Source organism: Nerophis ophidion, linkage group LG06, assembly GCF_033978795.1.
Source record: "Nerophis ophidion isolate RoL-2023_Sa linkage group LG06, RoL_Noph_v1.0, whole genome shotgun sequence".
Classification (NCBI taxonomy): domain Eukaryota; kingdom Metazoa; phylum Chordata; class Actinopteri; order Syngnathiformes; family Syngnathidae; genus Nerophis; species Nerophis ophidion.
The window spans coordinates 78410360-78425640 of NC_084616.1; the positions used below are offsets into that span (position 1 = coordinate 78410360).

General features: G+C 37.5%; 1 protein-coding gene across 1 annotated transcript; it reads left to right on the forward strand.

The window, feature by feature from the left end:
- The first annotated feature begins 1726 nt into the window (after window positions 1–1726).
- Window positions 1727–13156, forward strand: LOC133555277 (keratin, type II cytoskeletal 8-like). The gene is made up of 8 exons (XM_061904910.1): window positions 1727–2326; window positions 4286–4494; window positions 4669–4729; window positions 9421–9516; window positions 9627–9791; window positions 9865–9990; window positions 10076–10340; window positions 12372–13156. Exons 1-8 carry the CDS (start codon window positions 1742–1744, stop codon window positions 12620–12622), a joined length of 1758 nt encoding a protein of 585 aa, XP_061760894.1. The 5' UTR covers window positions 1727–1741; the 3' UTR covers window positions 12623–13156.
- Window positions 13157–15281: the final 2125 nt, after the last annotated feature.

Here is a 15281-nt window from a genome sequence, read left to right on the forward strand (position 1 = left end):
GTTTTGATTTATGTGGCAATTCCATGCCGTTCCCATTCAAAGCATGCAGCAAAATGTCATCATTTACGCCGTTTTGTACAAAGACACCTTGAGAATGGAAGTGCATATGTTTTTCTATTGCTATTTAGAATGATAATAATGGGGGGATAATAATAATAATAAAACATGTAATGAATTAGTTTTAGAAAGTTGAATTTAATTACTTTAAAAATGTATTTAAAATGGGACAAGTATTATACAATATTAATGAAATAATGTTTTTATTCCACATTTAATTATAAATATGAAATAATAAAAAATTGACAAAAAAAACAACAACAAAATCATACCATTAGCTTATATTAAATATTTGTTTTTTTTAACTGCATTTTTTGAGAAGCTGTAATTTGGTTTTGTTCGTAAGCTGGGGGAAAAATGATTCCGCTTATCTATGATGATCCATTTCATGACATGATTAATAATAATATACATATTAATAATATTAATCACACAATGAATATTAAACATTTTAAATACCATCATATAATAAATACCAAATATTTAAGATATTTTTTTTCCTGACATAACGTATATTCCACTCTATCCTGGTATTGAGCACTGGATATATATATATATATATATATATATATATTCTCTCTTTCGGGACCACATCCCATATTTCTAATACATTTTATTTAAGCAATATAACATATTAAAAAATACTCTTTGGCATGTTTATAATACATGTTATTCATTATATTTGAATTTTTAAATATATATATATTTTTCCAGGCCATTTCTAATTAAAAGACCAGCTATTCAAACTGTTCACACATTAAATAATGATGTATTTTTATTATTAGTATACATTAAAAACAACACATTTCTTTAAAAAAAAAACATCAGCACATTATTATTTAATTGATTTGTAATAATTTTAAATATAAAAGGATTTTATAAACTTAATAAAAATAATACAATTATTTATATTATTATTTTTTATTTGTATTTAATTTATAAATTTACTGTATTGGATTTACACTGAGAAGAGTTGACCTTCAAAACCTAATAAATTATTAATCATTTAACTGACTGGGGCGGCATAGCTCGGTTGGTAGAGCGGCCGTGCCAGCAACTTGAGGGTTCCAGGTTTGATCCCCGCTTCCGCCATCCTAGTCACTGCCGTTGTGTCCTTGGGCAAGACACTTTACCCACCTGCTCCCAGTGCCACCCACACTGCTTTAAATGTAACTTAGAAATTGTGTTTCGCTATGTAAAGCGCTTTGGGTCACAAGAGAAAAAGCGCTATATAAAAATACATTTCACTTCACTTGTTGAAACTTGAAGTTGTGTCATTTTATCAAGCGTTTCATGACATTGTTGTCCCACTTTGGGTTCAAATGTGGTCATTTTTTCAAGAGTTTCTTGAGGGTTCAAAAGTTCTGCCAGACACACACGTAGACTTTGTCTCCTAACTTCTTCAAGCTGATAGCGGACCAGCCTGCACCCAGTTCTGCCAGACACACACGTAGACTTTGTCTCCTAACTTCTTCAAGCTGATAGTGGACCAGCCTGCACCCAACATGGCTCCCAGCAGTGAAAGCAGCAAAGTCTCCAAAAAAAAAAAAAAGAAAAAGGTTTCCAGTACCAACATGGAGGCCTGCAGGAAGGTCAGGTAATGGTTTTCAGTGGCTGACAATGTGTCATGGGAGTGTAATATTACAGGCCGGCCTCCGGGGGCCTTTGCTCCGGCCTGCAGCCAATGGCGGCGCAGCGCAGTCTCCTCCCACTCGGCAACAGGCGCTTTAAAACTGCTCACCAGTCTCCACACTTCCTATCCACTCTGGTCTCTCTTCCCTCCGCCGGCCAGCTTGCCTCACCACCACCAACACAAAAAAAACAAGAAAAAAGTTCCTTCATCAGCACAAGAACTACAGACACAATGGCATCCACTTACAGGACCACCTCGTACTCCGTGAAGAGCTCCAACGCCCCCAGGAACTTCAGCAGCAACTCCTACTCCGGATCCGGAGGTATCAACGCCCGCAAGAGCTACAGCGTGAGGAGTTCTTATGGCGGCAGCGGCGGCGGCAGGGGTTTCGGCATGGGCGGCATCACCAGCTCCAACTCCTACGGCCTGGGCTCCAGCATGGGCGGGATGGGCATGGGCATGGGCATGGGCATGGGCATGGGCATGGGCCAGGCCCCCATCACCGCCGTGACCGTCAACAAGAGCCTGCTGGCGCCCCTCAACCTGGCCATCGACCCGGCCATCCAGGCGGTCCGCACCCAGGAGAAGGAGCAGATCAAGACCCTCAACAACCGCTTTGCCTCGTTCATCGACAAGGTAAGCTCGGCTTTTTCCTGCTCCTTTTCGGCATTTAGGCCACAGGGGGGGTGGAAAATGGGCAGGAAAGATAGCGACGGGTGTGTCACAAGTTACCTTGGGAGAGGGTTCCACCCTGCAGCCGGGCGGGGCTTTTTCTCACTGCTCCCCCTTCCCCCACCACCCCTGACCTTTGGAGCACAGAAAGTCTGTTTTATCGCAGGCGTGTCGTCTTCACCGATGTCGCCCTTCTCAAAATGTAAAAGTGAGCAAATAGATCTGGCAACGTCCCCCGTGCCGTCACACCTAGAACTTGGTTAAATATTTACCCCACCCGGGCCCCTCCCCCCACCCCCCTGTCTATCAGCCTGCAGATGAAACTTTGCTCCATCCCTCCGCCTCCTTCTCTCCGCCTTTGCATGAAGCTCCATTTACAAAAAAACAGGAAGGGTTAACGCGCTCTGTTCCTCCATCACCACGTTTTTTTCCACCATGTTCGAACCCCCCCGCCCCCCCCCCCCGCCCCACCCGCTACCCGCGAAACCCACCGGCCCCGCCTCCCTCCTGTCAGGATGCATGTTCTGCGTCAAGGCCTTCCTTTTTTTAAAAAAAAGTTCCAACAGCAGATAAGATCAACAATGACTGTAGAAGGCGAGCAGGAGACATGGCCAGATTGAACCCCCCCCCCCCCCTCCAAACTTCAGGCCCCACCCACCCCGTCACCAGTCATTGTCGGACTGTTGGGAAATATTTGCGACCATGTTGATAGTCATCTTTATTTGACTGTACTGTAAAGTTCCAATTTCAGTGACCATACAAAGGAAGTCTAAGTCTTGAGATCCAGCTGGGACCAATTCAAATGTCTCAGGAAAAACTGCTAAAACTAAAACTTAAAAAAGAAAAAAAAAAATATATATATATATATATCTATATATATACATGCACAGGATAATCTCCCCACACCTAGTGTACTTTAAACTTTATATAGGTTTCCCTGCTCTTCAGGGGATGAAATAGCCTCTGTGATTTTTCCTGACATAACGTATATTGAGGACTGCAATAACGGAAAAACCACAGAAAACTCGACTATATTTATAGGTATGTTAAAAAAAAAAAAAAAATATATATATATATATATATATATATATATTAGTTTTTTGAATTTTTGAATTTTTTTGTATTTTTAAGTTTAAAGCATTATTAGTCTATACCACAGCTTATATCTATTATATATATATATATATATATATATATATATATATATATATGTATATATATATATATATATATATATATATATATATATATATATATATATATATATTATTATTTTTTTTTCTTTTTAAGTTTAAAGAAATTAGTCTATACTACAGCATATATTTATTTACATTTTATTTTATTTAAAAAAAAATATATATATATATATACATATATATATATATATATATATATTAGAAAGAGAGAGAGAGAGATTTCAGGCTTTTGTATTTAATAAATACAAATATATTCTCCCTTTAAGAACCACATTTCATAAGCAATTTAACATGTAAAAAAATACTCTTTGACATGTTTCTCATACATTTTTTCATTATATTTGAATTTTTAAATAGATGTTTCCAATTCATTGCTTATCAAAAGACAACTATTCAAACTGTTCATACATTAAATATTAGAAACTGAATAACATATTATTGTGTTGCTATATATATTAATAACTCCATGCATTTATTAAGGTACATTTATAAAAAATATTATATTTAGAGTTTATTAAACTCCATAATAATAATTAAATGCACGTGTTAAAATACATTTCTAAAAAACAATTAGATTCTTCTATTTTAGGCTGGAAAATCACAAAACAGTGTTTTATTTTACTTTATGTTTACTAGTGTTTATATGCAGTGCATGCACACATCTTCCACAAATCTTAATATTTCAATGTCATGTGAGCAAATAAGAGCAGTGTTGTTGTCCTGGCAGGTGCGCTTCTTGGAGCAGCAGAACAAGATGCTGGAGACCAAGTGGAACCTCCTGCAGGGTCAGACCACCACCCGCTCCAACATCGACGCCATGTTCGAGGCCTACATCTCCAACCTGCGCCGGCAGTTGGACAGTTTGGGCAACGACAAGATGAAGCTGGAGGCCGACCTGCACAACATGCAGGGCCTGGTGGAGGACTTCAAGAACAAGTGAGCTCGCTGGAAAAGTCTTCACAGTCAATATTTGCTGATTGCATGCAGGCCTGCACATGTCCGACATGCTAACGCTTCATTTACTGGACTCCTCCGGAGCATTTAGGGATGGAGGACTTGCACCTTCTAGTGTTGCTTTGGTGTATGACACGCTCTCTTTTTGTCCTGCAGGTATGAAGATGAGATCAACAAGCGTACAGAGTGTGAGAACGACTTCGTCCTCATCAAGAAGGTCAGCGACGTTCAATTTCTTGTTTTATTTCTTTTCTATTTGTAGCACAACACTCTTGGTCACAGAGGCCAGAAAAAAAAATAGCCAAAAGAGATAATAAATATACATTTCAGAGAGGTCATAGGTCATGAATGGTTTGTTTTAATGTGAGCAGTCTAGGGTGTCAGCTGGGATAGGCTCCAGCTTACCCACAACCCCAAAATATACAATAAGTGGTGTAGGAAACGGGTGGACACAGTAATGTATAATAAAGTGTTTTTAATCAGAAGAAAAAGGAACTCATTACGTTTTAATGCATTTCAGAAAACAATAATTGAAAAAAAAAACATTTTACAATATTTTTATTTTATTTTATTTTATTTCGACTTTTTGTAACCCCCTGTTTTTGGGATCCAAAAAAACAGGAACAATTTGGAGAGGCATTTTTTTCTATGGGACACCAAAAAATATGTTTTGTTTTCAGTAAAAAAATAAATCAAAAATTAAAACATTGTAAATTAAAAGCTTAAAATTTTGGAAATACGTGTTTTTTTTGCTCCAGTCCCGTTGTGATCGATTGAATACCCAAAGATTTTTATGTGGAAAAAAAAACAAACATATTTTTGTTTGTTTGTTTGTTTGTTTTTTCATAAAAATACAACAACTCCCAAAATTTGGAGATGTATGTTTTTGTAGGTTTTTGTAAAAAATAGAAGAGCTTCCAAAGTTTGGAAAAAAAAAAAATGTCTGGAAAAACGAAAAATAATATGTTTGTTTTTCATTGAAACATTTTTTTTTATTTAGCTCAGATATAAATGTTTTGTTTTTTTTATGTAAAAAATAAATAAATAGAACATCTACAAAAATGAGGGATACATATTTTTGTCTGTTTTCATAAAAAAATGGAAAAGCTTCCAAAATCTGGAGATTTTGTCGAAAAAAAATTATAAAAGAAGTTTGCAAAATTTGGAAAAACAAAACCAATGTTTTATTGTGTTTTGTAAAATAAAATAAAAATTTAAAAGCTCGCAAATTTTTGAGATGCATGTTTTTGTCTGTTTTCACACAAAAAAAAATTGAAAACCTTCCAAAGTTTGGAGATAAAAAAAATTATGTGTTTGTTTTTCGTAAAAAAAAAAATACAATTAAAACTCGGAAATAAATGTTAATTTTCTTTCTGTATATATGTATATATATATATATATATATATGTATATATATATATATATATATATATATATATATATCTTGATTGGATTATCCAGAGAATAGTGCTCGATACCGTGGTAGAGCGCAATATGTGTATATATATATATATATATATATATATATATATATATATATATATATATATATATATATATATATATAAAGAGATCAACTCCAAACATTGGACATACATGTTGTTGTCAGTTTTCATAAAAAAATGGAAAAGCTTCCCAAATCTGGAGATTTTGTAAAAAAAAAAAAAAAAAATGTATAAATTAAATTCGTAAAATGTGGAAATACATGTTTTTCTCCGGAAAAACACAAACGTTTTTTTTTTGTGTTTTGTAAAATGAATAAAAAATAGAAAAGTTCGCAAATTTTGAGATACATTTTTTTGTCTGTTTTCATAAAAATATTGAAAAGCTTCCAAAATTTGTAGATACAAATTTTTTCACAAAAAAGCATGTGCTGTTTTTATATATTTTAAAAAAATTATAATAATTTAAAACTAATTAAAATTTATAGATAAGAGTTAGATTTTTTTTTTTATTAATAACCAAAAAAAAAAAAATGGAAAAGCTTGTCAAGTTTTAGAAATACATGTTTTCATGTTTTCAAAATGGAAAACTCCCAAAATTTGCAAGTACATGTTTGTCTCTGAAAATAAATGAAAAATAGTTTTTGGTGAAAAATAAATAAATGAAAGAAGTTCGCAAAATGTGGAAATAAATGTTTTTCTATGGAAAAACAAAATATATTTTTTTGTGCTTTGTAAAATAAAATGAAAACAATAGATAAGCTCGCAATTTTTTTGGGTCAGTTTTCATAAAACATGGAAAAGTTTCCAAAATTTGGAGTTACACATTTTTTCAGAAAAAAAACAAAAAAGAATGTGTTGTTTTTTTACTTAAAAAAAGATAATAACGTAAAGCTCTTAAAAATCTATAGATAACGTTTTGTTTTGTTTTGTTTTTTCATGATAACAAAAAAATTGAAAAGCTCATCAAGTTTTAAAAATACATGTTTCCATTTTTCTTTTCTTTTTTTAAATAAATAGAAAAACTCTCAAAATTTGGAGATACATGTTTGTGTCTGTTTTGATAAAAAAATAGAAAACTCCCAAAATTTGCACGTTCCTGTTTTCCTCTGGAAAGAAAAAAAAAGTTTTTGGTGAACAATAAATAAATAAAAGAAGTTTGCAAAATGTGGAAAAAATGTTTTTCACTGAAAAGACAAAAAACATTTATTTGTGTTTTGTAGAATAAATTAAAAAAGAGAAAGGCTCGCAAATTTTTGAGATACATGTTTTTGTCTGTTTTCATAAAAAATTGAAACGCTTCCAAAATTTGGAGATACAACATTTTTCAGAAAAAAATAAACAAAACTTGATTTTTATTAAAATATATATATAATTTAAAACTCTGAAAAAATGTATAGATAACAGATCGATAACGTTTTTTTTGTTATGTTTTTCATAATAACAAAAAAAATAGAAAAGCTCGTCAAGTTTTAGAAATACGTGTTTCCATCTTTCAACTTTCAATGGGAGTTGTTTTTTTTTCTTGTTTTTTCTTTTTTTTTTAATGAATAGAAAAATTTAAAACATTTGGAGATACATGTTTTTGTCTGTTTTCTATAAAGAACGGAAAACTCCCAGAATTTGCAGGAACATGTTTTTCTCCGGAATCAAAAAAAATATTTTGGGGTGAAAAATAAATAAATAAAATAAGTTTGCAAAATGTGGAAATACATAAATAAATAATAGAATAGCTCACAAAATCAGAAAATACATGATTTATTCTGGGGGTGGGGGAGTGTTTTTTTTGTGTTTGTGTTTATTTTTTTGTAAAAAATAGAACAACTCCCTAATTTGGAGAAACATGTTTTTGTTGGATTTTGTTAAAAAATGGAAAACTCCCAAAAATTTGCAGGCACATGTTTTTCTCCGGAATTAAAAAAAAATGTTTTTTGGGGAAAATAAATAAATCAAATAAGTTTGCAAAATAGATAGATAGATAGTACTTTATATATATATATTTTTTATTTTTTATTTTTGGAAAAAATGTGGAAATACATGTTTTTCACTGGAAAAACAAAAACAATTGATTTGTGTTTAGTAAATACATAAATAAATAATAGAATAGCTCACAAAATCTGAAAATACATGATTTATTCTGGGGGTGACGGAGTGCTTTTTTTGTGTGTTTATTTTTTGTAAAAAATAGAAAAACTTCCTAATTTGGAGATACATGTTTTTGTCTGTTTTCGTTAAAAAATGAAAACTCCCAGAATTTGCAGGCACATGTTTTTCTCCGGAATTAAAACAAAATTTTGGGGGGGAAAAATAAATAAATCAAATAAGTTTGCAAAATAGATAGATGGATAGTACTTTTTTTTTTTTTCATTTTTTTTTTGTGGAAAAATGTGGAAATACATGTTCTTCACTGGAAAAACAAAAACAATTGACTTGTGTTCAGTAAAAAATATATTTTTTAAATATAGAAAAGCTAACAACATTAGAAAATATTTTTTTTTTTGTGTGTTTATTTTTTTGTAAAAAAAATAGAAAAACTTCCTAAATTGGAGGTACATGTTTTCTATTTAAAAAAATATTTTTTTTAAATTTTTTCAATTTTGAATTGTACTCAAAAAATTGTATATATACATTTCTCATTGGAAAAACAAAGAAAACATTGTTGGTTTAATTCCCCCCGTAACAAAGAAGCTTGAAATATGGAGCTACATGTTGTATTTCTAAAGCGAAGTTCCAATAGAACAGGGGTAGGGAACCTATGGCTCTAGAGCCAGATGTGGCTCTTTTGATGACTGCATCTGGCTCTCAGATAAATCTGAGCTGACATTGCTCAGCACGATAAATAATGAATAATTCCACTTGTAATCAAAAATAACGTTCAAAATATAAAACATTCTCATGCATTTTTATGTTCAAGAAGTTGCGTTAATGGTAAGAAGTAATGTATTTATTATTGGTTAGTGTGGGGCTTGCCCTCCTGGGGGTTCTTCAGACCACCAAGCACCGACATGAGAGCCTGTTTCAGGGTTCCAATATTGTTTTATTTTTCAATAAGTCTCTCAGTTGCTTTCCAACAATAGTTTTTTTGTCTTTCGTTCTCGCTCTCTCCTGGCTGCTGCTTATAAACAGAGCGACAGGTGATTAGAAAACAAGGCCCAGCTGGGCCATCTACGCACCTGTCGCTGATTTCGAGGTCGGCCCTGGCAACACCTCGCTTTGCTGCAGGCCCACAGGCCACGCCCCCTCCACAGTTAGCTTCAGAATAACAAAGTTATTCCAAAGAATAAGAGACCTATTATACTCTAGAAATGTTGGTCTTACTTGAAAAATATTATATGGCTCTTACATAAATACATTTTAAAAATATTTGGCTTCTTGGCTCTCTCAGCCAAAAAGGTTCCCGACCCCTGCTCTAGGCCATACTTGTGCTCTTCTCGCTGGTTTATCATCCATGTTGTGTCGCCTCCAGGATGTCGACGAGGCCTACATGAATAAGGTGGAGCTGGAGGCCAAGCTGGAGAGTCTGACAGACGAGATCAACTTCCTCCGGTCCATCTATGAAGAGGTAAAACAGCTTCAATAAGAACACCGACTAAGATTGACTTTCTAGTAGTTTACTAGAACATTCCTCAGCGGGGTAGAATTAAGCATTTTATTTTGGCGGGACTTGTTTAGGAGCTGCATGAGCTCCAGAGCCAGATCAAGGACACTTCCGTCATCGTGGAGATGGACAACAGCCGCAACTTGGACATGGACTCCATCGTCGCAGAAGTCAAAGCTCAGTACGAGGACATCGCCAACCGCACTCGGTCTGAAGCAGAGACATGGTACAAGACCAAGGTACGAAGCCAGACTCGGGACGGTTCTTCCAAGTCATGTTCCGGGTGTCTCAAAATGTCTGATGTTCCCGCAGTACGAGGAGATGCAGACGTCCGCCAGCAGATACGGAGACGACCTGAGGGCCACCAGGACGGAGATCGCAGACCTGAACCGCATGATCCAAAGACTGACATCTGAGATCGATGCAGTCAAGGGACAGGTATGAAGAGAATCCGCGGAAATCCTCCGTCGAGATCATCCGAGGAAAAAGCGTCTTCATTTTCGCTGTCCTGACCTCCGTCCAGCGCGTCAACCTGGAGAACCAGATCGCCGAGGCCGAGGAGCGCGGCGAGCTGGCCGTGAAGGACGCCAAGTCCCGCATCAGGGACCTGGAGGACGCCCTGCAGAGAGCCAAGCAGGACATGGCCCGCCAGATCCGCGAGTACCAGGACCTGATGAACGTCAAGCTGGCTCTGGACATCGAGATCGCCACCTACAGGAAGCTGCTGGAGGGCGAGGAGGACAGACTGGCCAACGGCATCCAGGCCATCAACATCTCCAAACAGAGCAGTAAGTCTTCTTCGCCCTCTTCATAATGGCTCTACTTTCACTATAAATCAATACTTACTGTTGCTGGGCAGAACTCACAGGGCAAAGTCCAAAAATGTACTACGAAAATCAGCACTACAAGGATTTTCCGCTTAATTCTACAACGGAACACGGCTCTGTATTACATAGAAAGTGCATACGGGTACAGGAAGACACAATAAATGAGTTTTTTAATGATATATTTATTAAATTATACATTAGGTCAGGAAAAAACACAGCGGCTAGTTTATCCCCACAAGCCTGTTTTGTAGGTTTCCCTGCTCTTCAGGGGAGAGGGGAAAAATCCCCTTTTACACCTACAAGCCTGTTTCGCAGGTTTCCCTGCGCTTCAGGGAAGACAAAAATCCCCTGAAGAGCAGGGAAATATGCGAAACTGTTTTTTTTTTTATAAATACAAGAACTCAAAACATTTGGGGATAAATGTTTTTGTCTGTTTTCGTCAAAAAAAGGAAAACTCCCAGAATTTGCAGGCACATGTTTTTCTCTGGAAAGAAAGAAATACATTTTTTTTTTGAAGAATAAATAAATTAAAGAAGTTCGCAAAATGTGGAAATACATGTTTTTCTCTAGAAAAACAAAAAATATTTTTTTGTACTTTGTAAAATAAAATTAAAAAATAGACAAGCTCGCAAATTTTTTGGGGTCCGTTTTCATAAAAAATAGAAAAGTTTCCGAAATTTGGAGATACATATTTTTCAGAAAAAAACCCAAAAAGAAAGTGTTGTTTTTCATTAAAAAAAATGATAACAATGTAAAACACGTAAAAATGTATAGATAATAGATGGATAAGATTTAGTTTTGTTTAGTTTTTTCATAATAACAAAAACAATTAGAAAAGCTCAGGTTTCCCTGCTCTTTAGGGTAGAGAAAAAAAATCCCCTTTTACACCTACAAGCCTGTTTCGCAGGTCTCCCTGCTCTTCAGGGGAGAAACAAATCCCCTGAAGAGCAGGGAAATCTGCAAAACAGATTTTTTTTAAACAAATAGAATAACTCAAAACATTTGGGGATACATTTTTTGTCTGTTTTCGTTAAAAAAAGGAAAACTCTCAGAATTTGCAGGCACATGTTTTTCCCTGCAAAAAAAACAAAATGTTTTTTGTGAAAAATAAATAAATAAAAGAAGTCCGCAAAATGTGTAAATACATGTTTTTCACTGGAAAAAAACAAAAACTATTTATTTGTGTTTTCTAAAATAAAACAAATAGAAAGACTCGCAAAATTTGGAGAAACATGTTTTTGTGTTTTTCTCTGGAAAGAAAGAAATACATTTTTTTGTGAAGAATAAATAAATTAAAGAAGTTTGCATAATGTGGAAATACACGTTTTTCTCTGGAAAAACAAAAAATATTTTTTTGTACTTTGTAAAATAAAATAAAAACATAGACAAGCTCGCAAATTTTTTTAGATACTTTTTTTTTTGTCCGTTTTCATAAAAAATAGAAAAGTTTCCAAAATTTGGAGATACATATTTTTCAGAAAAAAAACAAAAAACAATGTGTTGTTTTTTATTTTGAATAAATTATAATAATTTAAAACACGGACAAAAATATAGATAACAGATGGATAACGTTTTGTTTTGTTTTGTTTTTTCATAATAACAAAAAAATTACAAAAGCTCAGGTTTCCCTGCTCTTAAGGGTAGAGAAGAAAAAAAACCCTTTACACCTACAAGCCTGTTTTGCAGATTTCCCTGCTCTTCAGGGAATTTTTCCAGATTTTTTTTTTAATAAATAGAAGAAATCGAAACATTTGGGGATACATGTTTTTTTCTGTTTTTGTTAAAAAAAATGAAAACTCCCAGATTTTGCAGGCACATGTTTTTCCCTGGAAAGAAAACAAAATGTTTTTTGTGAAAAATGAATAAATAAAAGAAGTCTGCAAAATGTGGAAATACATGTTTTTTAACCAGCGCCTCTGCTGGTTAACGACAAGTACTGCGCCTCTCCTGCCTCCGTTGCGTCGGCTAAAAGTGTGGTTGCTCCTCCCCCAGCGAGCTACGCCCCCATGGACATGAAGAGCAGCTACTCCAGCTACGGCAGCGGCAGCGGCTACGGCGGCAGCTACGGCAGCGGCTACAGCAGCGGCTACAGCAGCGGCTACGGCGGCGGCAGCACCAGCGGCTTCAGCGGCGGCAGCAGCGGCTACACCACCACCCAGACAAAGAAGAACGTGGTCATCAAGATGATCGAGACCAAGGACGGCCGGGTGGTGTCCGAGTCCTCCGAAGTCATCGAGGATTGAGCTGGTTTCCCCAGAGCTCCCGTTTATCTCCGCCCTCCTTTTTGGTAGTTTTTACACTCACACGTCAAGCTCGCCCACGCACCAACTTAACGTCTTTTTGTCGTCATTAACCCGTCTCCAAGCTTACCAAGTCCCGTAACAAACAGTAGAATACCATTTATGACCTGAAAGGGACCAAAGAATCTATTGTGTTGTGTCTGATAGTTGTCTCTGGAAAGTGACGTTAAAAGTGAAGGCAAATCCAAAATTTGAACGTACAGCTACTCCACCCACAAAAGGACTGCTGCCCTCCTCCTCCTTGTGGTGAACAGTGGTATTGTTGAAGGAACGTGAACGTACTGAAGTGTCCACCCTCTGACTAATGTGTATGAACCTCCCGCTACAGTAGGTAGTGCATGTCTCTCCCCCCCCCACCCACCCCCCACCCACCCATCGCCCGTGCGTGTCCTGTAACCGGAGAGCGCCCACGTGACAGTAGTCTTGTCCCGAGGTGCTGTTTTTGCTACCACACCAAATAAAAATGTGTCTGAAAAACATGGAGTCTTTTGTGTCCTGCCTAAGAGTAGTCAGTGATTGAAACTTTTATTAGTTGATTGCACAGTACAACGATTTATAGGGCTGTGACGGTCGCTTGCTGTCGTGCGGGTTCCAGGGACCACCAAGGAAGGACATTCTGGCGAGCAGGTGTAGACTTTTATTTTTCAATAACAAAGTCTTTTCCGGGTTGCTTTCCAGCCTTGCCGTTCTTTTGATTACTTAATTGTGCCCAGCTGGGCAGTCCATGCACCTGATAATATTTGCGGCGTCGATCCCGGTGCTTGCTCACCGTCCCCGCCTCCTGGCCGCCATCTGGGAGCGGGCTCCGGTGTGCCCTGCCTCGCTGTTGGACTGCCGGCTCCGCCTCTCCACAGTCCTCCACCGCCGGATGCAAGCCGGGTTTCCGACCGGCTGAGCCTACTCCCCCTTTCTTTTTTCGAGGGAGCGAGAAGTGATGACGGCCAGGTCCACTTGTGGCCCCGGTCTTCTCCTTTTACACCTGTTCTTCTTCTGTGTCCTTTTTGTTCTTCTTGTTCTGTGTCCTTTTCTTTTTCTTCGCCTTCTTCTGTATCTTTTTCTTCTTCTTTTGAATCTTTTTATTCTTCTTCTGTATCCTTTTGTTCTTCAGTATCCTTTTCTTCTTCTTGTACATTTACTTCGGGGGGCCCTTTGCCGCCTCCTCCCGTCTGGTCCGCCAACATTTGCAGGAGCTGTAACTGTCGGTTGGACTCCTCTAGCTGCTGGCGGCTACCTGCCCACGTTCACGGTTGTGTTATTTTTGGCTGCTTAACTCTGCCGATCAAAACTGGTTAAACACGTGTAGTGCTAAAGTTGATCCGCAGAGGGCGATAAAGCTACCCCTTAGGTTTAATCCTGTTAAAGCACATGCGTGCAATGTTTGTTGCCAAATAAGGAGCCTTTGTTAGCTTAAATCTTACTAAAAGAGAAGTTGTCCAGTATGTTCACTATCTTATTTAATGACAGAATTGTTATTTGATTACAATCAGAAACTTTATGTACCGTGATGTTTTCTGTTAAAATAAAGCCAAAAACCACTGTGAACGACTCTCACCGTCGTGCGGGTTCCAGGGACCACCAAGGAAGGACATGACTTTGAGCAGTGTTGACTTTCTATATTTTCTTACAAGAAAAGTCTTTTTCGGGTTTCTTTTCAGTCGCCTGCATCGTCTGCCTTGCACTCTCGCTCTCGCTCTCTTCCGGGTTGCATGCGCTTCGTCTTGTTCCGTCGTTGTTTCTCCACCTCTCTCCCCGACGTGCACGGCTGCCGCCATTTTAAACAGTGCGAGAGGATTCATTAATCAATCAATGTTTATTTATATTGCCCTAAATCACAAATGTCTCAAAGGACTGCACAAACCATTACGACTACAACATCCTCGGAAGAACCCACAAAAGGGCAAGGAAAACTCACACCCAGTGGGCAGGGAGAATTCCCATCCAGTGGGACGCCAGTGACAATGCTGACTATGAGAAACCTTGGAGAGGACCTCAGATGTGGGCAACCCCCCCCTAGGGGGCTGAAAGCAATGGATGTGGAGCGGGGCTAACATGATACTGTGAAAGTTCAATCCATAGTGGCTCCAACACAGCCGCCAGAGTTCAGTTCAAAGCGGATCCAAGACAGCAGCGAGAGTCCCGTCCACAGGAAACCATCCCAAGCGGAGGCAGATCAGCAGCGTAGAGATGTCCCCAACCGATACACAGGCGAGCGGTCCATCCTGGGTCCCGACGAGCGGTCCATCCTGGGTCTCGACTCTGGACAGCCAGTACTTCATCCATGGTCAAACCACTACGACATCCTCGGTAGGCCCACACACAGGCGAGCAGTACATGGCCACCGGATCGGACCGGACCCCCTCCACAAGGGAGGGGGGGACATAGGAGAAAAAAGAAAAGAAGCGGCAGATCAACTGGTCTAAAAAGGAGGTCTATTTAAAGGCTAGAGTATACAGATGAGTTTTAAGGTGAGACTTCAATGCTTCTACTGAGGTAGCATCTCGAACTGTTACCGGGAGGGCATTCCAGAGTACTGGAGCCCCAATAGAAAACGCTCTATAGCCCGCAGACTTTTTTGGGGCTTTGGGAATCACTAATAAGCCGG

Coding starts and splice junctions, on each gene's coding strand:
- LOC133555277 (XM_061904910.1), top strand. CDS start 1,742: ATGGCGGCGCAGCGCAGTCTCCTCCCACTCGGCAACAGGCGCTTTAAA. Junction 2,327..4,285: donor TTGCCTCGTTCATCGACAAG/GTAAGCTCGGCT, acceptor TTGTCCTGGCAG/GTGCGCTTCTTGGAGCAGCA. Junction 9,792..9,864: donor AGACATGGTACAAGACCAAG/GTACGAAGCCAG, acceptor ATGTTCCCGCAG/TACGAGGAGATGCAGACGTC.